Genomic DNA, 27,477 nt, shown 5'->3' with positions numbered 1-27,477 from the left:
GTGCTTACAGGGGAAGTCAGCCTTAATGAACAGGAGAGGTGATGCTTGCACTGTATCTTAATGTTTCCTGAGTAGTTGGTGGAGCAGTGGGGTGTGCAGGGGTGTTGGGGGGCAGTGCCTTGGAGGAGGAGGTACAGGGGTGCTGGGGGTCCCCACTCTGTGCCACCCCAGGTAGGTGCTGCTCCAGGAGCTGCTGCACAAGTGATGCACTCCAGGTCAGGCCTGCTGCTTTTAATGGCATTTTTTTTTTCTTTTTAGATGAATAAAATGGGCTTTCTCTCATAAATTATTTTTTATGTGAAAAATGAGAAGGTGGCAAGTAGCCAATTCCCCCGCCTCCCTCTTCCCAGCTCCGATGAGGTCATTGCCTCTTAAAGTTTATACCACGCACTGAGACACATGGCTGGAGGAGCAAGAAGGCAACAAATGTCTCTCTTGGGGTGGCTGGGAGTGATGACCGCCAGTCCCTGAAATATTAGTGAGCTGCAAGCGATGCCTGAGCAGGACTTGTGAGTGGGGAGAGGGCCTGGTACAGCTGTCGAGGAAAAGCTTGCAGGATGCAGATCCGAGTGGGAGAGGAGCACCCTGGTCCCTGCCTGGTCCCTGCGATGCTCCAGGTGCAAGGCAGGACCTGGGATGCTTTGGATGCACGTCCAGGGGGTGGTCGTGCTGCTCAGTGGGCTGCCAGGGGGAAGGAGTGTGTGTGTGTGTGAAGGGCTGGGCATGTGCTCAGGTGAAATGTGATCGACAGCAGTTCTGGCACTCCTCGGCTGAGCTCGCTCTTGCATCCACTTACTTTTACTTGGGAATTTCCTCAGGGCTGTTTTTGCAATGGGGTTGCGAAAGTTCATGACCCGATGAAGGATCTCTCCAAGACCTTTGTGTCCCTGGCTGTGTGACTACCTGGAGAAGTTGGGATTTTTTTCCCCTTGAATGCCATGCCAAGCTGCTTGTGGATTCCTGAGCTATTTTTTTCTCCTTGCCTGTCCCCCCACCATCCTGATTTCTCTTTCCTCTGTGGTGGAAGCAATATGGAAACAGGAGCGCTTGGACCATGAGGTGGTCCTTGGGGCTTTCCTAGAAGCTGCAGCCCAGGAGCATGGATTTTGAGGGCTGTGCGGATCTCCTGTTCTCTTTGCAGCCTCTGCTGGGGTGCTTGGAGATGGTGCCCTGGACTGTCTGTGGTTTTAAGGTGGGGCACTGGCCTGAAACAGCTATTTCGTAGGTGCCGTAATAAATTATTTATTTAAATTGTATCAGAGCTTATTACTGCCTCGTGCCTTTGCCATGGCTCTGATTTTGACTAGAGTTTGCTGTACCTTCTGGGGTGGTCAGGAGGAGGATGCTTTCTGTGTCTTTAGCTCTTATTGTCCCCCTGGGGAGGTGCAGTGAGCTAAGTCTGTTCTGCATGATCCTGTCCTCAGAGTTGGACTGAAGGGGTATAAATTGTCAGTGAATTTGTGCTGTAGTCCAGAAATCAAATCTCTGCTGCATCAGAAAAAGAGGAGTTGTGAGGTGACAGAAGGTGTGCAGATAGTGGAGAGAGAAAGCCAGAGAGATGGACAGTTACTTTTTTTTTTTTTTAAAAAAACCCCTCTGAAAAGCCCTCGGCAGCAAGCATGTCACTGGGTAGAAGCATGGGTTTGGTTTTACAGGTTCATTCCCCCAGTGTACTTGTGCTATAGGGTACTGTACACAGCCATCCCTCACCTGTCAGCAGTGGGTTTCAGGGGTGGGCAGCTGCTTCCACCGTGGCTTAAAGTGAATCTAGGAGAAAACGGTGGAAAGGTTAAGAGGTGGGAAGAGGATGGGAGGAGGCAGTTGAGATGTCATCTGAGACCTTGGAGGTGTCTGAGTAGAGACTAAACACCAAGACTGGCCCATCAGCCAGCATCTGGAGTGCTTTGCAAGGACAGTAAGGATCTGGGAGGAGGGTCTGGGAGATGCTTCCACTTGCTGATGTGGGGAACTAACATCCTTTTTTAAAATGAAAGCTAGCAGGTAGCTGTTCTATATATAAACGAGTACCTGAGGTCCCTAGGTGCAGCAGTGTCAGCAGCCTAAAGCTTCCCCGCGCTGGCTTTGGTCTTGTGCAGGTAGCTACAGCTCTGATCTTCCCTGGCACTAAATGTGGAAATGAAAAAGTGCAGTTGGAAGTTAGTAAGGTAGGGAACTTGGGGAGGGGTCCACCATGCTGCTGTGCTTTTAGGCACAAACTTAAAAAGATAAAACTTTAAAATTGCTGTTCCATCACAGCTTGTCCATTCTGTGGATATCATTTAAGCATCTCATTAATTGTAGTTGCTCTTGTGCTGCTGCTCCCTGATATCTTCTGTTCACTTCTTCTTTGTCTTTATGCTTCTCCTTAGCAGCCTCGTTGATTTTTTTTTTTTCCTGTCGACACGATACAATCACTCCTTGTTAGCCTATCTTGCTCTTTCCTCTTTCAAGGAAGAGAAGGAGCAGGGGAACCAGATCTGATAATTCCAGTGAGTAGAACTGTTCCCCTGAGCCCTTTATAAGAAATAAAAAGGCTCTCCTTCTCTCTGCTTCTCTTTGAGTACAAGCACTTTACCCTCTTGGATTCCCTGCAGGCTCCTCATACTGCTAAAATTGAAACATCAAGATGTCTGAGGCAGCAGGAATTACCATCAGTGTTTTGACACCTGGAGGTACAATTTCTATTAGCTTTTATATAAAAACAACACCAGTTTTGCCAACAGAGTTCTTGTTAAATAATGCATGAAGACCCCGCTCCTGACAGTAGGTATTTTTCTTTCACTTTCCTGGACTCTTGGATAATGGCTTAATTTTTGAGACCACTGGGGAAAAAGATACACACACTTGCACATGGGAATATATATGTGGACACACACATGCTTAACTCCTGGGCAGAGAGTCGGTCCCTTTGCTAATTAACGTGGAGAGATGGGAGAAAGCAATTTAAGGTTGGTCTGTTGAGAAGCTTGGATCATTTTATTTTTTTGGAAGCAGCAGAAGGCAGTTTTCCTGAGACCTTTGGTAAATAAGACTGCTTATGTGTGATATAAGAGAGATCCCAGGAGGGTCTTTGTGCCCTCGAACAGAGATGAACACAGGGTCATCAGAAACAAAAAACGGGTAACTTGTGGTTTTGCCTAGATGATGCTTGGCGTCAAGCATATGCTCTGTGCTCGCTTTTGGGGGAAATGAAGTGAAACAGAAGGGCACAGCATGTGGATGTGACTGCTAACAGTGAGAATCAAAGTACAGTTTTGACATTTCTAACCTAATAAGTGGTGCTGTGTGTGAGAGCCTGCTTATTTTCCTTTTCACCATGAGATGCTTTGACAGAGGAGTAAAGTCCCATTTTGACATTTCTGTCATTTTAACTAAAGAGAGAGATTACAGTAAATTGGATTAAGTGAAAATCTTCTTCAGATGTTTGTGGTTTGGGCTGATTTATGGATAGATGTCATTTGAACGTCATTCTGCATTTTTTAAGCATCTGCTTGATGGTTGCTCTAATGCTGTTGCTGCAAATAGTCCATGCAGAGGAGGGAAGGCTGAGCAAGAAGCAGCTACCCATGACAGATCTGATGCTGGTGTGTGGCATGGGGACAGCAAAACACTGTCCTTCTCATGTTCCCAGCCGCATAGTGCCAGATTCTGTGATGGGTGCTTGCTTCTCATTTAAGTTCCTGTTATTAAACTTTGTTATCTTCTGCTGAGAGTAATTTAAATAGGCTTTTCTGAGTATTCTTCCCATCCTGGAGAGAGCTGGTTCAGCACACACATTTGTTATCGTGCACTTGGCAAATCTCGGGTTGTCTGTTCCCCTGCAACCAGTGATGACGTTCCTCTTGGTTACGCTCATGCAAAGTCTGTCTTGGCTGCCTTGTTGCAGAGTCCTTCACTTGCCGTGAGTTGTGTGTGTGACTTTTCCAGGAACCAAAGTATTCTCATAAGCATGTGCTGGCTCACTAACATTAGAAACGGTGTGTGAAAAATACTGTCCATGTACTGATATTTCCAAAAGATAGTGTTGAAAGTTCTTCCGTTAAATTAACAGTGTGAGACTTCTTAAATATAAGTCCTTCATGGCTTCCTCTACCTAAGCCATTTAGAAGCTGCTGGTGCCATTTGGAAAGCTGCATAATCTCTTGTGGGTGATGATGTAATCAGCACTGTAATCAAATCTGCCGATGATGTCATTGATGGAGTAGTCCACTGTTGCCTGATGCAGTGATTAGCGGGATGAGATTGAAGTCTTTGTGCAAATGGTGGTGGGAAATTGGGAAGTCCGCATCCCTAAATTGTGTTATTTGCGTATATAGGTTTTAATTTCTGGCACAATTTTGGAAAATACTTCTGATCCACGCTCAAAGTCACTAGATTTGGGTCTAGGTGTAGAGGCTTGTGCATTTCAGTTGTGGTCTCTAAAAGTTTATTTGCAAGTTTAATGTTGGTTTAAAGTTTTTGTACCTACACTGGGAGGTGTAGGGTAGTTGTCTGCCAGCTTAGCTCGTGCAGCTGCCCCTGCTCTATGCCAAGTGAAGGCAGCGCTGGCCCGAGGCAGTGTGTGACTGGGCCTGGGAGCGAGAGTATAAAAATTGCCCTTAATCCTCTGAAGCGGCTGGATGTCTTGGACTGTGTGTATGTTCATTTTTACAGTCCTGGGGCAGGAAGGTGCTGCCCAGATATAAGTTACGGGTACAGAGAAGTACTGTTGGAAGCAGAGCACATCAAACCCTGGCTTCTCAGGGCAAGTCAGCTGGTAATGCTTTGCATTTTCCCTCCAAACTGAGCCCCGCTGGCTTGATTTGCAGTGTCTCAGCACTGCCTGGGTTTTCCTGTGCTGCTGTTGACACCAGGGTTGTGGTGTTTGGTTTTCTGTGTCTGTGCTCCCTCTCGGTGGTTCGCATCACCCTTGCAGTTAAGAGGAAAGATTTTGCCTTTTGATCTGTGAGCGTTTCATGCCTTGCTCATGACTCAAAGTGCAATTCTTGAAATATTTTCTATATTATTTTCTGTGATATGATTATTAGTGGAAGATCACACTACCAAGGGAAGACAAATTTGTAATCCTGCTTAGTGGCTGATCTTATCCTAGCTGAGTAGCTCTTGTTACATAAGGGACTGACCTGAAATCATCTTTTGAAACCAGCAGACAGGATGCCTTTCTCTTCTCCCCTTCACACACACGGGTGTGATACAGACTTTAAAAATGGTTTAAAGTTTAGTGGTTTTACTTTGAAATCTGAATACCTCCTGATAACTAACCTTCAGGTTGGTGGGCCAAAGAGAACAGCGGTGCCGCAGGAGGTGGGTTATTTTAATGCCTCTACGTGTTAAACAGACTTCCCTGCACCTCTTGCAGCCTGACTTGCTTTTCGGGATTGCTAGGAAGTATTTACAAAGGTTACCTGGCACAAATGACAGGGAGGAGCAAGTGGAAGAGCTTGATCACAACCCATAGCAGGGAGGTTTAGGAGAGAGACTGGGGTGGGAGCTTGGAGGGATGGCTCTGGCACTGGGGAAGGGCTCCGCTCCATCCCTCAGCATCACGTTCCCACCACTGGATGCCAGCGGAGAGGGTAGGTGGGGGAGCAGGAGGGGAAGAACTGCTGCTTGTGAGCAGTGAAGAATTAAAAACATCTGCTCCAGCTGTGTGCCTCTGTGCTTATTGTTTTTAACTTCTCTCGGTAAAGCAAATGAGGAACTGGCGGAGCATTTCTTGGCAGGGACGTTGTCTTGGAGTGGAGATATTTCCCTTTCTGCTCAGTTGGCCCTTTCTTCTCCCATTCCTCCCAGACACGTAGCAGCCCTAGGTTGAGCTCAGGTGAGACATCTGGTCTGTCCTTGCTGGGAAGGATGGTGGGAGTGCATGGATAGCTTTTTTCTTTTCTTACTCCAATCCCCTGAGAAATGCTGCATTAAATATCTTAGTGTTATGAGCTCTGTATGAAGGTGTGAGGCTCATTCTGTCACCTTGCCTGTCTGCTTTAGAGCCCCCCCTGCCCCGTCAGAGGAGGGAGCACAGGCTGCTCATGTGTGCAAGCAAAGAGCAAGGACAGGAATTGCTGATCCCAAGTGTCAGCTCCTCTTTGGGTCAGCAGAGAAAACTCTTGGCTTCCCATCGTGCGTCAGACCTGGGGCACGCAGTTCCTAAGTCCTGACCGCTCCAACCTGGGGGTGACTGGCACTGGAAACAGCCTCAGGCTCTCAGGAGCTTCCTCCAAGCTGAGCAAGCATCCAAGCAGAGAGATGCCCTCTCTCCTCTCTGAATGCCCACCTATGGTAGGGTGTTCACAGACCTTGGAAGTTGCTGCTAATGCTCCACTTTGCAGCCTGTGGAGCGGGTGAGTGAGGTTCACCAGCCACGCTTGCAGCAGCTGGGAAGTGTTAGGCTGTAGGCAGCACTCTGGAAGAGATGCTTCCTTCGTTTACTGAAGGTGATATCCTGGTGGCTGGCAGCGGGGAAGGAAGAGTTTTTTTTTTCTCTCTGGTGTGGGTGAATCAGTGCTGTCTGTGATGGATTCTCACTGCGACAGGCTCTAAATGGGAACTCTCAGGGGAAATTAGCCTGCAGCTTTTGACTTTATTAAATATTCTCCAGTGCCATCCCAAAGGACCACTTTTTAGTGCTCTGCAGTGTTTTATCTGTATTTTTAACAGCACCTACATGAAGTGTGACCACGTATGGCCTATGTTTACATTAAAGTCTGTGTACAAATAGTTAAGAAATGATAGACAGTGTGTTCTGTTCTTCAGGTCTGTAACATGATGATGTCTTATAGGTAGATATAAGAACCTCACCTGGAGATAGTGCAGATTATTATAAAGTCCAATAGCTTCCTTAGAGTTATGGCTTATAGTGATTGATTTAGCCATTTATTAAAACACCTCTTTAATGATTGATTAAGCCTTTATAAACTATTTGTAACTTAAAATGTGACCTGATGTATTGTAGCTCCATTAGCATCTAGGTAATAAAATACACTGTGGATTTGTAATACCTATTAGGTTGACACAAATTATATTTTAGGCCTTATATGTGCTGAAGTTTTAAGTACCTTGTTACAGATTATTCTTGGTGCGTTCTAAGGCACAGAAGTACAATCTGCTCCCTTGAAGCGAGGCGCGGGGCTGATCTGGCAGTGGTGTGTTTACCGTGTGGCTCCCCTGTGTGCTGGGACAGACCCTGTTTGCTTTGGCATTACCGGTCTGTGTAATCTGTCATCACCTGGTACCGGCACCAAGCACTCCAGGAAAATGATCTCTCCCTGCTCCCGATGAGGAACGAGTCTGTCTTGTGCTGGCCTGAGAACGGAGCCCGGATCTGGGAACCAGCAAGCGATGCTCTTGCTTCTGCCTGGTGCCTGCGGACGCTGTCCTTGGGAGCAGCTTTGACAGAGCTTTTTCCTGATACAGAGCAGAGCCCCGGTAATGCCGATGACTATTAAAACAGATCCCAGCTGACTTGGCTTCCTGCTAGAGCAGGTGGGGTCCTGCACTTTCCTCTACAGCCCTGCCTAGTCTGTGCTGAGAGAGCTAAAAATTGTAAAGGGAGAAGGATGGTTTGCTTGGAGGCACATGATGCCAAATTTGAATCTGGTTGGAGAGGCTGGAGTGGAGGTGGAGAGAGGGGGAAGGCTGCCCAGAAAGAGAAGAGGTGCAGCTAAGCACTTCATCCTGCTTTGTGTCTAGAAATCTGTTGTCTTCCTGGGTTTTACCCTTATGTAACCGAGTACCAAAATCTAAAGATAAATTCTGCGTACAAAATTATAGGGGACTTTTTTTTTTTCTTTTTTAAATCTGCTTTCTTTGTGTATAGAAGCATTTTTTCCATGAACTGCTCAACTTTCCATTTGGTTGAGCTGTACAGAGCTGGCTGCTGGGATGAGCTGTGTAATTGGTTTCCTGCTGAGATTCAGATATCCCGTTTAAGCAGACCTGATTTAAAAGCAAATTCAGTCAAACCAGTGCAAATTCCTGGACAGAGAAATTAAAACTGCTTTATGTCTGATTTGATGTCAGTTTTGCTCAGGTTGGTAACTATTGCTGAGGGATGCTCAAGCGGACAATGAGTAAAACCTCTCAAGTGCAGGTTGAGCGACGTGTGTCCCTGATGCTCTGCCTTTCTCACTGGGCTGTAGGAGTAGGTGAAGTTTGGTGAGGAAGGGCAGTTGGTTTACTGTGGTAACTTTTAGTCTGTCCCTGCTCCTGCCTAGCAAGTGACTTTGTGCTGCACATGGTTAAATGATTTGCCTTGGTGAATGGCATGTGTTCAAAGAGGTGATGGTGTGCTTTTCCGTAGGAGCCTGAGCTTGTAAGGCTTGGTTATGTTGTGGCAAGGCAGACGATGTAAATGAGCACGTGGGGATTCACGGGATGTGGGAAAGGTCTTGCCCTGTTGGTGGCTGATGTAAAAACAAAACTCAGAAGCCTTTTTTGGGCTGGGGGGAGCGGGGAGGTGATTTTGGGGGAGGTTGCAATTTGTATTTCTCTTTCCGTCTTGTCAAACAATTCAGCATTCACTTGCTTATCTCTAGCATCTGTCTGCAATATTTATTTATCTGTTTCTAGAGATTTCCTACTAATTGGTAACCAGCCATGTGAGAAGGGGTTGGCTCCAGTGGCCTGTGCCCTGTTCTTTGGTTCCCAGCCAGCTGTTCTGCAGATGTTTTCACTTTGAGACCGCAGGGATTTAAACGGGAGGGGATTCCCAGAGCTCACCCCTGTCCTAAGTGACAGGAGTTGAAACCACCTCAGTGTCCTCCCTGTTCCCTGCCACCCTGCCTGCAGCCCCCTGTGAGGGGACGTGTGTGGGTGCTGTGTTCGAGTGCCAGGGGCTTCTCTGGGACACTGTGATAGGGTGATGAAAGTGAAGGTTTATTTACCCTTTCTGACTGCTTAAATGTTTTTTTTTTTTCTTTATTTTTTTTTTCATTGTCTGGAAAGTTTGTAACTGTAACCCAAGGACTCAGAAATTAACTGTGGGGGATGCTGATAAATTGCGAGGGGGGAAGCAGCAAATTCCCCTTTGGGTAACAGTTTACCATTCAAGCCTTGACCTTGTTAAAACATGTTAACTCAATAAAAGTCAGAGTATTTAAAGACAAGTGACTTCTTCCTGCCTCGAGGGGCATAATTAAGCCATTCCGCACCCCTTAAACCAGAGTGGTGGGAGGGAGGACTAGGAGCTCCCTATCCTGCCTGCGGAAGTCAGTCAGCAACCTTCCACTGGGGTCATCTCCGTCCCGCAAGGCAGCACCCACGACCTGTGGGGAGCTGCTGCTGGGAGGCTCTGAAAGTGCTGGGAGAGTCTGGCAGTGATTGCGTAGGAAACCCGCTATTTCCCAACTGTTGGGAGGATGACATTGTTCCTTTTGCAGGGTGAGCAGTTCTTGCATCGGTTGAAATTGTGGTCAAGTGTTCTGTAGTAAAGCAGACTGAATTTCCCGGGTAAAGCGTGCAACAGAGTTTTGTGGGGGGGAAGGTGGGGGAGGTTACGTTCGTCCATAAAAATTTCTGTACAACTTAAAAATGGGAGAGTTAGCCCTTTTCTCAGAGTTTCCTTGTTTAAACATTCCCTGTAAGTTTGTAAAGTACATTGTACTTTTGTATTTATGTCCATTCTGTGGACATAAATACAAATGGACACATTAATGTGTTCAAAAGCACCTTTACCCCTTAATCTGCTGTAGGATTTTCAAGGGAGGTACAGAAACTTGCTGTGTTTCCAGTTTGTAGTGGCATGTTTGTGCCTCCTGAGCTGTAATCAGTACTCAGTGGTGTGAATCCTTCTGGAATTGTGGCTCAAAAGATGATGAACAAATAAGGAATCCCCTGCGTCCCAACCGGACGCCAGGAACATGCACACCCCAACCAGCTGTGCAGAGGAGTAATCCCTGCTGTGACTGCTTTACACCTGGAGTGCTGTTATTACTTCTTGGTTATTTAAAAAGCACTAGGCTTCATTTTTTATTTCTTCCAGAACTCTTCACTTCTGTGCTATCTTCTCCCTGGGAGAAGCATGTTTGCTAGTACCTTTACTGCAGCAAGTTTCTCTGCAAGGGCAGGGTCTGTGCTTGGCAGGAGGCTTTGCCTCCCTCCAAGAGAAGGGTCTGCAAAGTCACAGCATCCGAGTGGAGTCATGTTTGTACCTTACCTGCTGCACGGGACCACTAGTGACAGCCTGTGCCTAGTGGCAGAGGTTGGGTGGGGTGTGAAGAGCAGGGGAATGTGGCTTGGTGAGATTCATGTTCCCTGCGTGGGCTCTGGGGGATTTGTAGGGCTCCCACGGGGCAGCGGGAAGGGCTGTGTCTGTGCCTCGGTGTACAGTCCTCATGGGCACTGCAGCTATTTTAAGTGAAAACCACCATCATTGACTATTCCCATTAAAATACCGGGGCCGTTAACTGCAGTTGTTTCATGAGCAGCTCAGCTGCCCAGGCAGAAGTGATGGAGGTTTGGGGATGGTAATCCTCTTAGTTATCCCTGTGTAAGCTGTCCTGCATCAACTTGATACCAAGGGAAACTCATTGCCTTAGCAGAAACAATTTCAGATGCCATGTCTTGTCTTGCTATGAGTAACCAGAGTTCATCTTAATTTAAATCTGAGGCCTTCATCAAGGTTATAAACTCAGTGCATGAAGGTGCTGGGAAACATCCTTAAGTACCCTCCAGATGGACTCCGGAAAGATTATTGTGCTGTGACTTGTTTTTGTAGCTCTACAAAAGCAATATTTGACCTTGGGACTATGACTCTGCTATTCTCTCTTCCACCTTCCCTGCTGCTCTTGTCCAGACCAGTTTTGTTCAAATTAAATGACTTGGTGTTAGAGCTTCTGTTTGCCCAGGAGAGGTGCTTCCCAGCTGATGAGGGTTGCTTTCTGTCAGGCGTTTCCCTCGTGGTTTTTCTTTGTTTCTGCTATGTGGCTGAAGGGTTGGAGGGTGAGGAACTCTCTGAAACCTCAGCTCCAGGGCTGGTAGGTGCAGGGTGACAGGGAGGTACTTGCTTGTGCCTGCACAGCACCAGCAGTGAATTGGGCCAGTGAGTCATCTTAGGAATAGCTTGATGTTGGTAACTGAGGGTTTTTTTTTTTTAAGGTAGTAATAACTATTATTAATAAATAGCTTTGAGTTCAGCAATTGCAAAACAGGGTGGACTGATAGCCCAGGGACTGGACATTTTGCTGGGAAATAAGGGAGAACTCCCCCGTCCCTCTGGTACGCTGGGGTAGGGGGGGCCAGAGGCTTCTGACCCCATCTTGCTGATGCTCATTGCTTCGCTGTGGAAGAGCGGAGCCTTCAAGATGTCTCATCTGTGTAGCATGAATTTCAGTCACCTTTCAAGGACTCCTTCAAACTAGTCCACAGGCTCCCAGAAGCCTGTCAGCGACAGGCTGAAAACCATTGCTCCAAGCCCAGGAAAGGCAAATTGCAAAGGGTATGACCAGGCTGCAGTTTTAGAAGCATCCTGATCAGAAAGCCAGGAGTCCTCATCTGGTGGGGACTGACTGACGGCTCTGGACAGCGTGTTCTCAGCAGGACTGAGCTTGGCAGGGAGGCACTGAAATCCCGTTTGCCCACTTGTATGGGTTCAGTTATTAAACACATCAGGAATCCCCATCTGTTTTGTAAGCCTGTCTGTAGAAACATAACCCAAAGCTTGGCTCCTGCAAAGTGCCATTTGCCTTTGAGTGAAGTTGGCGAGAGCTGGAGCTGTGCACGTCACCTCCTTTCTAGGGTCAGACTCTCCTGTGGATGCAGAAGGGGTGATGCCATTTGCATTGCGCTTGCTGCATGCCAGGGCTCTTGCTGAAATGGGCTGTTGGTTTGTGTACAGGGGTGTTTGGGAAGGGGATGGAGCAGGAGGTGGAGGTGATGTTCACCTTCCCCCTTCCCTTGCTGCAAACTGTCCCGTGTTCTGTGAGGCGCTACACGTTGTATGCAAATATTGAAATGTTTTTGGTGCCTCTAGAGAGGCTTTGACTTTCTGTCTAGAAGCTATTAATTACCTAGACAAGGAAAGCAGAACATACCCAATTAATGGCTCCTACCGCTTAGACCTGTCTCTCCGGCTGATCCGCTATGAACTAATGAACAGCTCCTTTCGCTGGGCCACCAGTGAGCTTGAACTTCTCATCGGTTTTCCTGTGGAGAAGTGAAAGCAGCAGCAATGTGCAGGAACAAATGGCTGGAATCCAGTTATTAACCTGGGCTGAAAATTGACTCTATCTGCTAGTAATTACCCGGGGGATGTTAGGAGAAAGGCCTAGTGGAGGGTTCAGAGCTGGTATTTGACAGACGATCACAAGCAATTGAGTTAGCATTACTTAAGTTCCTATCCTGCATCTGAGGTGCAGTGATGTGCTGGGTAAGTATAGCGACTTCAATGCAAACCTGGAGTAAAGTGGGTTAGTTTAAAACAGCTCCACTCCCAAATGACTCCCTTTTTTCGTGATATTTTATGGCACAGCTGCATAGCATCTCATATATTTTTGAGTACCTTAGTTTACAGGTCATTTAATTTATTTGCAGGCTTTGTTTCGGTTCCCTAAGGTATTTTGTTCCTTTGCACGTTTCTTTCTACAGAGGCATTAAATTGTGCAGTTTGTCACAATAGTTCAGCTTTTATGCTGGCAGTCGGTGCTCTTCAAAGATCCTTGTGTGAAGTTTAGACTCCTGAATCATTAGAGGATCATGAAAGAAAAGGAATAATTTAGAAGGCGAAGATGTTTTGTCGTCTTTGAAATTGGGAACGTGTGAAAGGGGAGAATGTTTAGCAGTACCATCCGCCTCAAAGAACTTATCTTAGGAACTCCAGAAAATGAATTTCCCTTCTTTATTCAGGATGTAAATAATCGAAAATGTCACTCCTGAGCTGAGTAATTTGTTCAACAAAAGGATCTCGAAGAGATGACTCCCCTAGCTTTCATGAACGTGCCCAAGACATCAGAGGACCTGTCTCTTTAGCAGTATGAACTGAAGGGTTTGAAAATCAAATGAGCAGCGTGTTCTGTGCAAAATATATAAATAAATCTCGCAGGTGCTTGGTATAATCTCCCTTGCATTTTAAAAGCCTTGTTTATCTGAGTAGTCTGGGGTTTAGGTTAGCTCCTGGAAGCTGCGAATGGGTGTAGGGATGATGTGTTGTTACAAGGCTGGTTGTTAATGTGCTGTTTAATGTACTTGGGAGTGTGGCTGAAGCAGTCGTAGGGTTACTATATCATTATTGCACGTTGGCAAGGAATTGCATTTTTTCCCCTTAAAGTTGCTTGTGTATATTTATTAAACTGAGATTAGTACTGTGTAACAGTTACAATATTTAAGCCCATGTTTAATGTAAGAGGGGGGCAGCTGAAGTGGAAAAGATGTACGGTGTGTGCGGAGAGGGGACCAGGGAGTGATGGGGGTCTGGGAGTGGGGAAAGAAGGAGCTTTGCCATGGAACAGGCTGCCTGCGCTTGCCCCACGGTTAAAATTGCGCTGGATCCTGGGTGGATGTGCCAGCATGGGACAAGTATTGCAGCATTTCAGGCTGCCAGACAGGGGTTTGGGTAGAACAGGAGGAGGAGGGTTTGGTTTGTGCCTTTGCACAGTCCATCTTGCCCCAGCAGATGTGTTTTTTAGTTTCAACTTGTGCATTCCTGTATCTGGAGCTTGGGGCTGGGATTCTATCAGAAAACGGGGCATTTCCAGCATTTTTTCCATCCCTGGGGTTTTACTAGTCAATTCTGCTGGTCTGCTTTTGCTGTCCTGCACTGATTTTCTTGTCTCCTTTCTGGCTGCCTAATCTGTGCTCTGGCATTTACCTGTCACTGTTTCCTTTCATTTGCTTTTCTCATCTAGTCCCCTGCCCTGTTTCCCTTTGCAGTCGCAGTGCCCGGGTAGTTTCATGTTTAGTTTTTTGGTTTTTGTTTTTTTTTTTTTAATTTCCTCTCCGGGCGTTTCCATTTGTCTTTGCAGATCATCTTCAACAAAGGCTTTGCATGGTCTAATTTGTTTTCTATTTCCAGCCTGGACTTAAAATAACTCCTTTGTTCCATGAATGGCCTATGCATGGATCCAAATCCCACCTCCTTCTTTTTTATTTTTTATTTTTTTTTTTTAGTGTGGGTTTCTTTTTTGCTGTTCCTTGTCAGTATCTTTAATTACTTGAAGTGTCCCTTTTGGGCATTTAGACTGCAGCTGCCAGTCAGTAGCTGTGGGTTTGTGTGGCTGTGTGTGTGCTGGCTCACTCCGCTTCCCGGCAGAGCAGCATGGAGTGGGCTTGCAGGGCCGTGGGTGCCCTGGCACGGGAGCAGTGATGCTTCTGCGTAACGGGAGCAGCTCTGCCATCGCATCCCTGCTGACAGGCTTGCTCTCCAGATCATCCACAGGTCGTCTGTGTGCTTTCGCAGTCTCAGCTGCAAAAATCAGGAGACGCTAAAGGTTTTTTTAATTGAATTAGGAGGGGAAAATCCAACAACGGGAGTAGGGCAGTCAAAGGGAAAGAGGCGTGTTATGGCAGGATTTGAAAAGCAGAGGCCCAGGCCAGCCACGCTGATGCTGACCTGAGGCTGGAGCCATGGCCAGGCTGGCATTTGGTGTGTGGCTTGTGCATTTTAATAAGGCAGTGTCCCTGCAGCTGGGGAGTGACAGCCAAGCGCTCCTGTGAAGAGAAATGGGTCAGTCTTGTTCATTTAAGCACATACGTGCCCCTCTGGGAGCTATCACAAGGTCACTTGCTGCCTCTTTGCTGAAGGCTGGGAGGTACTTAAACCATGCGAGATCCCTTGCCAGTGCTCATCTGACAAGGGGTGTCCGTGGTGGGGCAGGTGGTGCAGATGTCTCATCTGCCCCAAGTAGCTGGATTATTCTGCTGAGGGCCGGGATCTGAATGAGGGCTGTTAGTGGCAGGAGTTGCAGCGTGCAGTTAGCATGCACTTTCCTCTGCCAGAGCATCAGGCCAGCATCGCATCGCTACCAAGAGCAGCCTGTCTGGCAATCCTGCCTTTCAAAACACAACCGGGAGTGGGGCTGGCAATATCCAAGCCTCCGACTTTGCTCCGTGCAGCTGCAGTGCCAAGATCTGTACACAAATGTTGGCAAAGGTTATCTCGGGGCAGAGCTAAACATGGGTCCCGTGCCCAAAATAGCTTGGCAAGTTTGAAAAGGAGAAACACAAGTTGCAAATCCTGCTTTGTTGCTTTGGGCAGTGATAGGAGCAGGGCAGAGAAGTCACCTTTCATCAGGGATCAGAACCGGTTCTGCGTGGAACCATGCTGAGGTGGGAGAGCTGATGCAGCCTTAGAGGTTTCCACCAAGGAGGCAGCAAACCAGGATGAGAGACCTCAGCTCCTGAGCTGCTGCTGTCCCCTCTGTGGCCTTTGGGACTGGTTGTACCTTCTGACAAGGGTAACATCCTGCCCTGGGCAGCCCTGTTGTGGTGCTGCGATGCCCCTTCTTCCCCCAGATCTGCTGCTGTAATTGCTTGTGCATCTGCACTGTCAGTCAGACTAGGAAGTTAATCTAGTTCAAAATTCATCTGGCCAGAAGAGAAGAAGGAGGAGGGCTGCTGTCAGTGGGCAAGCTGGGGAACGGGGCAAGAGCTGCTTCAGGTACCACTGCTTGAGGTGCACCTCAGGAACCGCAGGGTCTGGCCATGATGTGCAGGGTGCTGCCAGCCCGCCTCTCTTTTGTACTCTGCCAAGGCCAGAAAAATGCTTTAAGATCACATGCAGGTACAAGCCTTGACCCTGGGGTTGAAATAACCTCTCCTCCATGCCACGGAGCTCAGGGTGTGCCTGATCTTTCCTGTTGACCCTGTGCTGCTATTTTAATTTAAAACCTCTGTACCCCGCTGTGATTGAACGCTACTGTGGATTCCCAGGCTGCAGACACTGACATGGTTGTCTTTGTTATTCTGAATAGAGCCCTAAATTTATGGCAGACGGCCTGCTTTCCTATTGAAAGGACTTAATAGATACAGTACATACAAATATTTGTGTGTAATGTCAACTGTCTTCCAAGAAAATTTCATGCACATATTGATTAGACAAATGCAGTACCATTATATAGTGGTGCATTTCTTAGGAATGTCTCTCTACCCATTTTCATCACGTCTTAATTATTTTTGCTTCCACTAGTCCTTTAAAGCAAGTGTGGGTAAATCTCTTAACTGCTTTTCAGGTCTGGTTTTGATCTAGAGCTGCATGGCCTGTCAGTGCCCTTACCGGCCGTGGGACGGCTGCCGACAGGCAATATGCTTTTCTGCTGTGCTGCACACAAGTGTGTGCGGAGTTTTTTTTATGCATCATGGGTTGGTTGGTCTCTTGAAGGTGAATGTTCCAGCTCTGTATTAATTAAGCATTATAGACAAAGGGCTCCTTAACTTTTAGTTCAAAATACATGAGTTGAGTGGCAGATGATATATACCATTTCTTTCTTGTTTGAGGAGGAAAATCGTCATGTATTTAGCATTTCAGTAAAGGTGACTTGGTTGTTTTTTCCAAAAACTTACGTGATTTACTGTAATTAAACATTAGCTTTGTTGTCAGTACTCTTCACTTAAATGTGCCCTGGTGAGTGCTAGCAGCATTTTAAGTATTTGCCTTGTCTGCATGGTATGGTGGTACTAGTCGTTGCCTTTTAATAAGGTCTTCTGCAGTCATTTTGTGGGCTGCCTCCTAACGTCTTTTGTAGACCATTCATGGTCTGTAGACCACAAGTTGAGTAACATTACTATGGACTTAAGAAACAAAATATTCTGTTAATCTTATTTCAGCGTGTCCTTGCCTAAAGAAAAAGTTTATTTTGAACTCGAGCAGTGTGTCTTCATTAGGATCTGTAAAACTCTCACGAGAATAGATGAACTGGTATTTTCTGTGAGCTTGGAGTGTCTTGTTCTCACCTTTCAGCCAGACGAACTAAGGCATGGGCTAATTATGGCAACTCACCCGCATTTATATTGTGTCAGTGGCAAGCCAGGGAGCTCACCTGGGAGTCCTGCTCTCCCTGAGGAGTACGGAGACCAGTGGGAGGGTTGACTCTAACTTTGAAGAGCAACAGGTGTGTTGAATTATGTTAATTAAATTTTTTGCAACTCAATTTAATTGCACAGCCTTATTTTAGACCTGTAGGGTTTTTGCAAGGTACAGTGTAAGCTTTTGCTGCGGTCAGGAGCTGGGCCGAAGGACTGGCATGGAATTGGGTGACCCTGTGTCTAAGTGGTGTTGACTGTGAACCTGTAGATGACTGCAGGCTGCCATGAGCTTGTCTGTGCCCATCTTTTGGGCTGGACATGAGTGTGCTTGGCCTGGTGCTGTACACCCCGTTAGCACGGGCTGTGCCTGAGCTGGCATATGGTGCTGGGAGCTGTCAGGCGCTCGGGCAGCCGGGTGTGCAGGCAGAGCTCCTCTGCATGCAGGTGAGCCTGCAGCAACTTGCAGTGGCTTGTAGAGTGCTTTCAGGGTGTAAATTAGGGAGAACAGGTGATGGGGAAATTATTTTAGATGGTAAATGGCACATGAAGAGGAAGAACAGAGGAGCAGGATGGTGGTGACTTGCTGCATGGAGTTAGCAGGGGGGAGGAGGGTGGAGGTTTGGAAGACTTAAGCAGTGGGGCAGGATCCTGGGAGTCTCCCAAGCAGGTGGAAATAAATGGGTGCAGGAGCCTTGGTGAGCTCTCGCCTCTTCCGCAGGTTCATGTTATAGCCCTTGTGCTGCGCTTGCTGGTAACCTCCAGCTTTCTCCTGTTCCTAATCAGAGACTGTAAATCTCCTCGTACCTAGCGCTGTAATGGCTAACGCAGGTTTGTGGATAAAACGGCCTCTGATGGAGACTCCAACTGGGGGGGGAAATACTTTTCCTGTGAGACAATGTCTGTTCCTCGTCAAAATCAGTTAGGAAAAGTAGGAACCAAACAGTTCGATCTTAAAGATTTAAAGAGCCTGGCTGCACTATTGCTCTTTTATTTCCATTAATCTGCTTCAATTGTTTGTGTTCCTCTCTTAGAAATAATTAATAGAGGGTTGCGGATGAGGAGACACCCCAGTATCTTTTGCTGGGGACGGGTGGCCAAGCACAGTCCCAGCTGCACCCAGCCCTGAAGCAAGATGTTATGCTCCCACTTGGCTCCCCAGTGGGAGCACCCCCAGTGCTGCTGCCGGCTGGCCACGACCCTCCTGCTCCTCGGGGCAGCGCTGGGCTGGGCACGCTGCAGCAGCCCCTTTCTTTGCACACATAAAAATGGGTTCTAAGCGATGGCATCTGTGGAGCTGCCCCAGTGCTTGGGTGACCTCATTTGGCTCCAGCCCACAGTCCAGCTGCTGTGGAGAGCATCCAGGGCCTTCGGCCTGTGCTGTGATCTTGTTGGTGACCTGCTGCTCCATGGTTTGCAGGTGTGGAAATGCACGGGCAGTGCTTTGCCTGTTTGCAAGCACATGATTTTTACTACTGGCTTTCCAGGGCTTCTTGTTGAGGCAGAGGGAGTTTGCTGCCCTTGGTAAGGAAAAAACCTTTTGCAGTCCTGCTAGCGTGTGGTTAGTGCACACCACCAGCACGGCTCGCAGGCAGCGTGCCTTGGTGCAGGACAGTTTAGTTGGCCCCCGTAACGTGTGTATCCCTCTACTACAGAGTTAACTTCTTTTTCTGGTTGCACAGACAGAAGCGAAAAAGCTTTTAAACTGTTTTAGAGCTTGACACCATGTGACTTTGCACTTGGTGCTGAGTTTTAAAGCTGAACTTCTGATCTGAAGAGTTTAAAAAAAAGAAAAATAATCCTATTTCTTTTGCTGTAGACAGCTGCCACAGCATGGTCTGGTGTACCTGCTGAGCTTCCAGGGAAGCAGTTGGCTTGCTGAAAGCTGCCAAGGGCTCTGGGCCACCCCCAACTTGGAGTGTGTATATATACATGTGTGTATATATACATATATTTACATGTGCTAATTAACTCTTAGGTGGCTGCAAGCCAAGATGTCCAAGTTTGAATCCGTTATTAGGAAAGTACCTTAAACTTCTACAGATCCCAGCGAGCTTTTGGAGCGCTTGAGAGCATCGTGCACGTGTCCTTGGCAGCTGCAGGGAGGGTTTGCCCCCGTAGAAGCACACATGGGCTGCAGGAGAGCTGGGGAGCGGTGGTGTGTCCTGGGAGGGTGAACGGAGCAGATGTTGAACTGCGTGCACCCGGCATGCCTCCCAGCTTTGGGTGGGAATCGGCAATTAAAATCCTATCCAGTCGGAAGCGTGAAGGGAAGTGGGGTAGTCATACTGGAAGTATAAATACGTGCCGGCCGCCTTCTGGGTGTCTCTGAATTCCCCCGCGTGCGCAGGGGCTTTCCTGCCCCGGGGTGGATTGCACCGAGCACACCAAGCTCTTGCGTGGGGAGGCTGGCCCCGTGGGATGAGGGTCGGGCTATTCCCAGTGCTTCCCGGGACCGGGGTGACAGGTAAGGTGCTCGGGACTTGGCAGGGATGTATGGGTGCAGGGCTGGAGGGGAATGCCAGCTCCTGTGCAGGGAGTGAGCCGAAAGCAGGAGGGGACCTGGTTGTCCCTCCTCCTCCTGCCCTGAGAGCCAGACCTTGCTGTGTGTTTTCCCAATATAACGTGGCAAAATACCTTTTGCAAAAGGTGCTCGGCTGACCCTCGGCAGGAACATGGGGATGTGTCTTCATGTCTGTCATCCTTAGGCCTTAAAGGGAAATTGATGAAAAATATTATTTTTGTAAAACTCGACCTCTTTGTAAAGGGGGCGTCCTTAGGCTGCTTTTCTCCTGCTGTTGTTGCCCTGCTTGTCGTGCCCAGCCTGCTGGGGACCGTTGCCTTGGTTTGATTTTTATTTCTGGCTGGTAAGCTGTGCGTGGATGCTGGCAAACCAGCGAGGCGGTCCTGTGCCTGCCTGCAGCAGATAGCAAGTGGTTTATCAGCACAGGCTGATCTGTGGTCTCACAGGAGGAAAAAAAGAAAAACTTCCCCTTCCCGCCCCCCCCCCCTCCTTTTTCCACCCCCCTGTTGGTTTTTGTACACACCAACTGCTGTTTCAGTTGAAATTGTGTTGGCTCAAGCTGGCTGTGCTGCCCGTGCAGCAGAGACCATGAGAGCGTGGGGGGATGCCGCTGGGGAGCTCATGGTGCTGGAAGCTTTCTCTGCTGCTCCTGGTGTGCTGATGAAAGAGTTTGATACTGCCAAAAATCTTGCACAAATCTATACGTAACGTGTACCTCTGCTGGGGAGGAGGCGTACGAGTGTGCTCAGCATTGTGTGGGGTGGAGAAGCAGATCCTGGGTGAGGGGAAGCCAGGGAGCTGGGGCTCTCCCTGCTCGGGTTCAGTCCTGGCAGCATCCCCCAAGCCCGAGCAGCAGTGGGAGTTCATGCTTTGTATAACTAACCATTGATATGAGAATAATAGTTAATGCATCTTAAACTGGCAGTGACGAAGGGCAGTGTTTAGATGTTTGTTACTTTTTCGTTGAAATCTAGACAAAAACCAGGAGACTTAAAATCCTCACCAAACAAAGTACGTGAAGTATCTATAAAAATCAGTAACTTGTAAATCTCTCGGTGGGGCCGAGGGGAGTCTTTCCACTTTGTTGGTTTTCCTGATTTTGTTACAGCTGCAAAAAGAATTGCAACATGCGGTAAAGCAGCAAATGTGTGGGTGTCATGGGTGTTTGTGAAAATACCCTTGAGGCCACAGTGTCTTCTCTGGCTCCTGGTCCTGACCAGAAAGTCTCATGTAATATTTATGTGGCACTGGAGGCGTGTGACATGCTTTAGTCCTGGGTTTTAGTGTAGCCCCATGGATGGAGATGGCTGCTGGGGGGGTCGGTCCCTCCTGGCATAAATCAGGGTTTACATCAGGTGGCTGCAAAATGGCCACAGCTCACAAAGGAGGGAACTGGAAGGAACATGTGAGGCTGTGTGAGAGTGTTGATGGGGAAGGGGATGGGCTGAGGAGGGACCTTGTGCCTTTGGACCTCGTGTTGAAGTCCCAAAACTCTAGCTTGTGCTTTTGGGAACGAAGTCACCATCCCCAAAAATACCTGTCTCCAAGAAACTTTGGAGACATAGATCAAAAGGGTCCAAATAAATTGATGGTGGTTTGCAGGCCTGGTCCTGCTGGTGCTGGGGGAAGGCTTCCCAGGGCAATCAGGTGGGATGGATTTGGGATAATCTTATATTTGGACTTCCCTGTGATAGGAGTAAACCACAGCAAACACTTGGCAGTGGTTTTTGCCAAGTGGAAAATGGGGCTGCTGGAGAAGATCGAGGGCAGTCAGGGTTTGCTGATCACCCAAGACTTGATGTTCGGTTGTCTCACGGGACCATGGTTGATTGAATTTTAACCTGCTGCTTTCCTGTTTCCTTCCAGTTGTTGCGTGACGTGGAAAGCACACATGATGAAGAGGAGCTCTGAGCTCTCCTAATCCTTTGTCGGTTATTTGGAAGCAGCGACCGCCGCGCCTGCTCTTTCAACATGTCTGGATCTACGCAGCCCGTGACGCAGAGCTGGCGCGCTGCCGAGCCGCGCTACCCCCCGCACGCCATGTCCTATCCGGTTCAGATTGCTCGACCACATGCGGTAAGTCAAGAGACTTTCCTTCCCTACCTGCTCACAGGGTAGGAGGTGTGTGGCGTGTCCCCGTTGCTGGGGCAGTGGTTCAGCTGCGCTCATCTCGGATGTGGCTGTTACAGAGAAATCAGACCGTTTCCGTGCCTGTGGTATGGGATTTCATCGTTCCTCTCTTGTGGGATCCTCTTTTGTTTCTCTATACGGTGCTTTCAGCTTTTCTCTCCCTTTCCAGCCTCTTCCCGGCACTTGCTGTGGCAGTGCTGATGTGCTCTGGCTCATCACTTCTGAGCACCCAAGTCTGTCTTCCTGACAAGAGAACCCTCGGTTGGATGCAGCAACCAGCGTGGGGGGAGAGGGGAAGGTTGACCATCCTTGTGGAGCAGGAGCATGTGGCCTCCAGCCCTCTTCGATGTGGCCTTTCCTTGGTGCTGAGTTGCGAGGGAACGAGCATCCTCTCCTGTGGATGGGCTTACGCTTCCCAGCGAGCCCGGTCCTTGTTCCTCACACCCACAGGAGAGCTCTCCTGATTTCCAGCAGACTGGGGGGGGGTGAACCTGCCACCTGCCCTTGGGTCAGGAGATCTGCCCCTCCTTACGTGGCATTCCTGGCTGGTGGTGGCACTCCTGCAGAGCAAGAAGAAAACAGAGCTGCTGATTTCTTTTCCATTTTATCCTTCTTTACTTTTCCCCCCCCCCTCTTACCTTTGACCTGCGGTCTTGCTCTTGGATCAAGGCATAAGCTGGTGATGATTTTTTTTTTGTTGTTGGCTGTGTTTTTCTGAATGCACCGGAGCTTGCACAGGTTAATTCACCCGGATCCAGCCTCTCCTTTCTGTGCCATGTCACTCACGTCTGTGCTTGCTCATCCTGGATGGTTGAATGTTTTAGGTTTAAGCCCTTAACGGAAAAAACTCTCCTTAGTGGAACAGCTTTAGTCGGCTGAAGCTGCTTAAATGAATCTCATTAGGTGCTGGGGTGTGGCACATGCTTGCGAGGCTGCTCTTTGGAGCCGCTTCTTGGTGGGTTACAGTGAGGTGGCCACAGCTGGGAAGGTGCTTGTAACACAAGTTAGCGAGGAGACCTTGTCTCAGGGTTATGCTTCTGACAGTGACGACTATTGAATGGTAAAATTCCTGCTGTGATGATTTCGAGGTTTGACTTGAAAGCCTGGAAACCCACGAAGTGTCAGTGAAGGGATGAAATCCCCTCGTCTGCCCTCTTTTGCTGAGCTTCAGCAGAGTGGCCCAGGGAGCAGGGCTGGAGTTTGGAAAAGCTTTGAAATAGAAACGTTAAGGAGGGCACAGGACGAGCTTTTGGCTGCGTTAGCTGGCTCATCTAGATCACTCGGGGCCTGCGTGCTTCTGCACAAAGAAGCTTTTCATCCAGGGTATGAGACACGCTGACCTGGTTCAATTTATGGGAGTTCTGCTTCCATCGGTGTGAGCTTGTTTATTTGGACGGAATGAGAGCATTTGTCTCAAAAAGAAAATCCCAGTTCTCTTTTTATCAGAAACCCGAGCAGGAGGAGGATGTGACCAGGTGAGCAAGATCTGTGGTTGTTGCAAAGCCATGATTTAAAAACAGACCAAAGAAACCTCAGTGCCCACTGCGGAAGTGGATTTTAGAAGAGTGCGAAAGGCTCCTGCCTTGGGGTGTCGAGTCCTTGTCTCCTGCAAACCCCGGTTGCTTCTCCTTAGTGTCGCAAGAATGAACCAAGCAGGGCAGTTGTTTGCAAGTTGGAGCTCTGGGTTTCTCCAACCTGCCCTGCTCTCTGGCTAGAGTGAATACTGTTTTTATTCTATCATATTAATGTTGGAAGAAGTTGCTGGCATTTGCTTCTAGAAGCTATTTTTACAGCCGCGTGTAATCTTCTGAAGTTATGTGATACCTTTGAGGTGTCTGGATGCAGGAGAGGTCTGAGCTGAGATTTTTTTTTTTTTTTTGGATGGAAAGCCGAAAGCCTCCTCTCAGCAGAAGTGTGCCAGCCGCACGCAAACCAAACGCACCTTGCCTCTCCTTGGGAGGGTAGGCAGAGCCTTTCTTGAAGCGTGTCCCTGCATGATCCGCCCTGCCGCTCTCAGCTGTTTGCAAACACGTGTCTCTTGCTCGGCGGTGCCGTGAGCTGGAACCTGGCCATGGCTCTGGGGCTGGAGCTGATCTCTGGTGGGATTGCTTGGGAGAGGAGAGCCCAGTTGCTTTGAAGTTGCTGTGCTGTTTAATATTAAAAGTCAGTGGTATTTGCTTGCATGTCTTGGCCAGGTCAGTTTTGTCATGGGGTGTGTTTGCACAGTGAGAGCTTGTTTGGAAGAAAGCAAGAGAGGCCAAAACCAACCCAACACTAGTGTGTCTTGCATCTAATTAGATTTTGATTCTGGTTTGCTGCATTCCGTGACATCCTTTCCCGAGAACTGGGAATTTTTCAGCCCAGGGATCCTTATCCTGGTGGTGGAAACGCTCTGGGTCACTCCTGGGCGCGTGCGCAGGGCTGAGCGCAGCAGGGCAGCAAATACTATTATAATATAAATAAATAATCACAGTCCAACTGTGACAGTCGCACCCAGGGAAATGTGGCGCGGCAGGAATACTGAGCTCAGAAATGAGCCGTGACATTATTTTAGGCTTGGAGACACTTTATGAAAAGTGGTTTAAAGGATTGCAGCTGTTTGATTTCACAGATGAGGCAAGTGAGAGGGGACGTTGTGAAGGGGCAGAAGGCAGTGGAAGCAGTCTTGGGCATTTTTCTTCTCCCATTATATAAAACCCAACAGAATGGGGAGGAAGATGCATTTCAAGTGAATAAACAGAAATAATGCTTTGTACATACAGGCACCATCTCCCAGCAGCACATTTCAGGAGTTACTGCTGTGTTTGGAGCTGGCAGAGAATATCCAGTACTGGTCAAGTGAGGATGTTTGTTGGCTGGTTTCACTCCTAGGTGTCAGCTTTCGGCAGGGCTGTGAATCCGTGGGTCTGATCCAGACTGAGCTCTGATGGTGATGCGGGGTAGGTTGGTCCCCAACTGTATCGGGGTGTCGTCCTCCTCCTCACTGAGACAGCTCTGGTCCCAACAGCTGTCAGGCTGGATGTCAAAACGGTGTGATATTTTATAATGACCCTAGATTTAATTCTATCTTAGTAAAAAAAAAAAGGACTTGTAAAAAAAACTTGACAAATGGCATGCTTTTTTAAAGGGAAGAAGGAAGCTTGGTGAAAAGGTTCTGGTTTGTTTGACTTTCTTTAGGTAAAATTAAGATCACCAATGATTGGCAGTTTCTTCTTAAGAGCACTGAGTGGTTCTTGGCCAAACTGCAGGGGAAACATTTTTGTTTTCCATATTCATTAGCTGTAATGTTGGGGTGCTTAGCTGACTCCTGTCATGTTCAGCTTGGGAACAGAGGAATTGTTTGAATGCTCCGTGACCTTTAGCTAAAGGTGGAAAAACGCATTACTTACGCTCTTAACCTTCTAATGTGTCCGAAGTTCATGCTCTCTCAAAGGAAACTTTCCTGTGAAGGATATTAATTTTCAGGCAACCTGCAGATATTTTCTGTAAACAGATCAATTTCCCTGCATAGCGCATGTCCCCCTTTCCTTTTAAAGCCTCTGTGATCAATATTCCCTGGGGACAGAAGGGTACCCCTCTCTTCCTCCCCTGTGGATCCAGTTTCTTGCTGTGCCCTCCTTACCAGTCCTCCTCCTGTTAGTGCCCTGATATTTTGGAGCTGCAGGAATGATGCAGCTTGGTTTGGGATGCAGGCTGGGATTTCCAGGGGGCTGGCATCAGCTGCAGGAGATGCTGGGGGTCGGGGCACACAGATGCAGCAGCCTCTGTGCCAAAACAGCTTCTACTTTTGGGGTACTTTTAGTGTTTTAGCTACTAGAGATACTAAACAGGTTTGGGGATTGGTAGGATTGGGTGTGCATGTGAAACTGGTGTTCTGTTGTCACTTGAATCCCCATCAGTGAGCAGTATCCCCTCCCTGCAAGTCAAGAGGTCCTTGGCATGGCTCCCACATGCTGTTTGCCCCCATTCCCTGCACATTGCTTCAGCTGAGGCAGAGAGGTGAGCCGAACCCCTCTGCTCCAGATTGAGACCTTTGTGCTTTCTCCTGTGCCACCTCTCCTGTCTGGGAGCAGCTCTGTAGTTTCTTCATTAAACTCCCCGTTTGCAAACCAGCACTTGTGCGGGAGCGTCCCAGGCCGATCGCTTGTTTTCTTTGGCCTGTGATAAATAACTTCCTTGTCTGTCTGAACCAGAGACAAGAGGTTGGTGCAAACTTGTGTGTTGATTTGGTGTCCTGGCCAAATGGTGGCCTGGGGGGAATCAAGCGCCTTCCCGGCCCAGACTCCTCCTCCCAACAGTTTGAGCAGGGTGAGTTAAACCCTGCGTCCTGCCATGGAAGGTGCTGTGAGGAGATGCATCCCGAGATGGCAGGAGCTAGCTCGCCTCTGCAGTGACATGATCAGCGTGGCATGTCGATGCCAGGTAAACCTGCAGAGAGGCAGTGTATTTTGCATTACAAGCGCCAGGCGCCTTTGCTGCTGTGTTGGTTTTCCTTGGAGTAGTTATTCACACTTTTATCTGCTGGAAGCAAAATGCCAGTCTGTGTCGGTGCTCCAGGAACTTGCAGAACGGAAGAGTTTACGGTGCCAAATGCTAAAATCCCTCAGGCTGTGAAGAGCCTTCTCCAACCACCTCCAAGTGCAAAGAAAAGCCTCCTGCTACCAGCTGCGCAGCTGAGTGGGGGGCGGTTTGTGCCAGAGATTCACATCCTGAATTCTGCCTGCTGGGCTCCAGCTAATGTTTTAAGGAATGACTTGAAAATCAAAACCACACCTTGGAAATACTGACTTTGATCGGGTCTGTCACAAGAACTTGGCAGGATCTCTCTTGAGCACCTTTCCAGTGAAGAACTGCATGAGCTCTGAGCAGCTCAGCGGTGGATTTGGGAAAAGTGGCTTTCTGCTGTGGGACTGGGAGAACATGGAGGTGAAGGAACAGGACACATAATTCCCTGTTCTGGGGTCTCTCTCCCACTGCCAGGAAGGAGGAGTTTGTATTTAAAGTTCATTTTCCCTAGGACACAGTCTTTATCCAAAACAGTTCTCTTTCTTCAAGCTTCTGTAAACTTCGATGGTTGCTCCCTAATCTGCTTTTTGGACGTGATTTAATGCAGAGGGTGATGCTTTGCTTTTGGTTGATCTCAAGATTGTAAATCCTCAGGGGAAGAAGGAACTTTTGCTGCGTATGTGGTTTGACAAAGGTAGAGACCCACTAAAGCCATTTTGGAGACGTAAAGCCTCTGCCTGCACCTCTAACCTGGCTCTGCCCGCATTGCCCCACCAGCGCCTGGAGACGCCTTCTGCAAGACTGGGTGCTTTTGCTGGTTGTCACTGTCACCACATCTATTCAAAATACTGAGCAAGCTAGGTTCTTTGACCTGAAGGATTTGCTGTGGAGGTGTAAGGAGGTGTAGGAGAGAGCTGAGTGGGGGGGTGTAGAAAGGCGAAAGGCTCCTACATGGACCTGCAGATCGGTTATGGCTGTTGCGTGGTGGGCGATAGTGGGTGACTACGCTGCCGGAGGGGTGACGGGCAAAATGACCTGGTGCTTTTAAGTGGAAGTTTTGGGTTTGTTGTGTGAAGGGAGCTGCTTACCCTGCATGGGTGCTCATGACCACAGGTGGCTTCAGGAAGCAGAGCAGCAGGTGTGGGGAATGGAGGAAGGGCAGACAGGTCATTCCCAGCTCAAAGGCGCCTGGATGCGACTGGGTCAAAAGTCTTGTGATGGAGAGAGACTCAAAAGCAGCACTGTAATGGCTGTGCTGCTGCTCTGCAGGCACCTCTGGCTGCCAGGGAGAGGGCTGGCGGCTGGCTCCAGCACCCGGCACCGGTCAGATGACTGGGAAGCCACAACAGCTGAGAGCTGTCCCCACT

The 27,477-nt window shown here is 48.4% G+C and overlaps 1 protein-coding gene across 10 annotated transcripts in view; it reads left to right on the top strand.

The window, feature by feature from the left end:
• NCOR2 (nuclear receptor corepressor 2) overlaps window positions 1-27,477 on the top strand; it is a 257,067-nt gene that overhangs the window by 54,021 nt on the left and 175,569 nt on the right. For all 10 annotated transcript variants that reach the window (XM_074844705.1, XM_074844700.1, XM_074844704.1 and 7 more), the window contains exon 2: window positions 21,341-21,550. In XM_074844705.1, coding sequence (XP_074700806.1) covers window positions 21,446-21,550 — 105 coding nt within the window. In that variant the 5' untranslated portion in view covers window positions 21,341-21,445. The remainder of the gene's footprint in view (window positions 1-21,340; window positions 21,551-27,477) is intronic.

The sequence above is a fragment of the Strix aluco genome, chromosome 18, assembly GCF_031877795.1.
Source record: "Strix aluco isolate bStrAlu1 chromosome 18, bStrAlu1.hap1, whole genome shotgun sequence".
NCBI classification, from domain to species: domain Eukaryota; kingdom Metazoa; phylum Chordata; class Aves; order Strigiformes; family Strigidae; genus Strix; species Strix aluco.
Note: the sequence above shows the minus strand (reverse complement) of the source record. Positions and strands in the feature narration are given on the sequence as shown.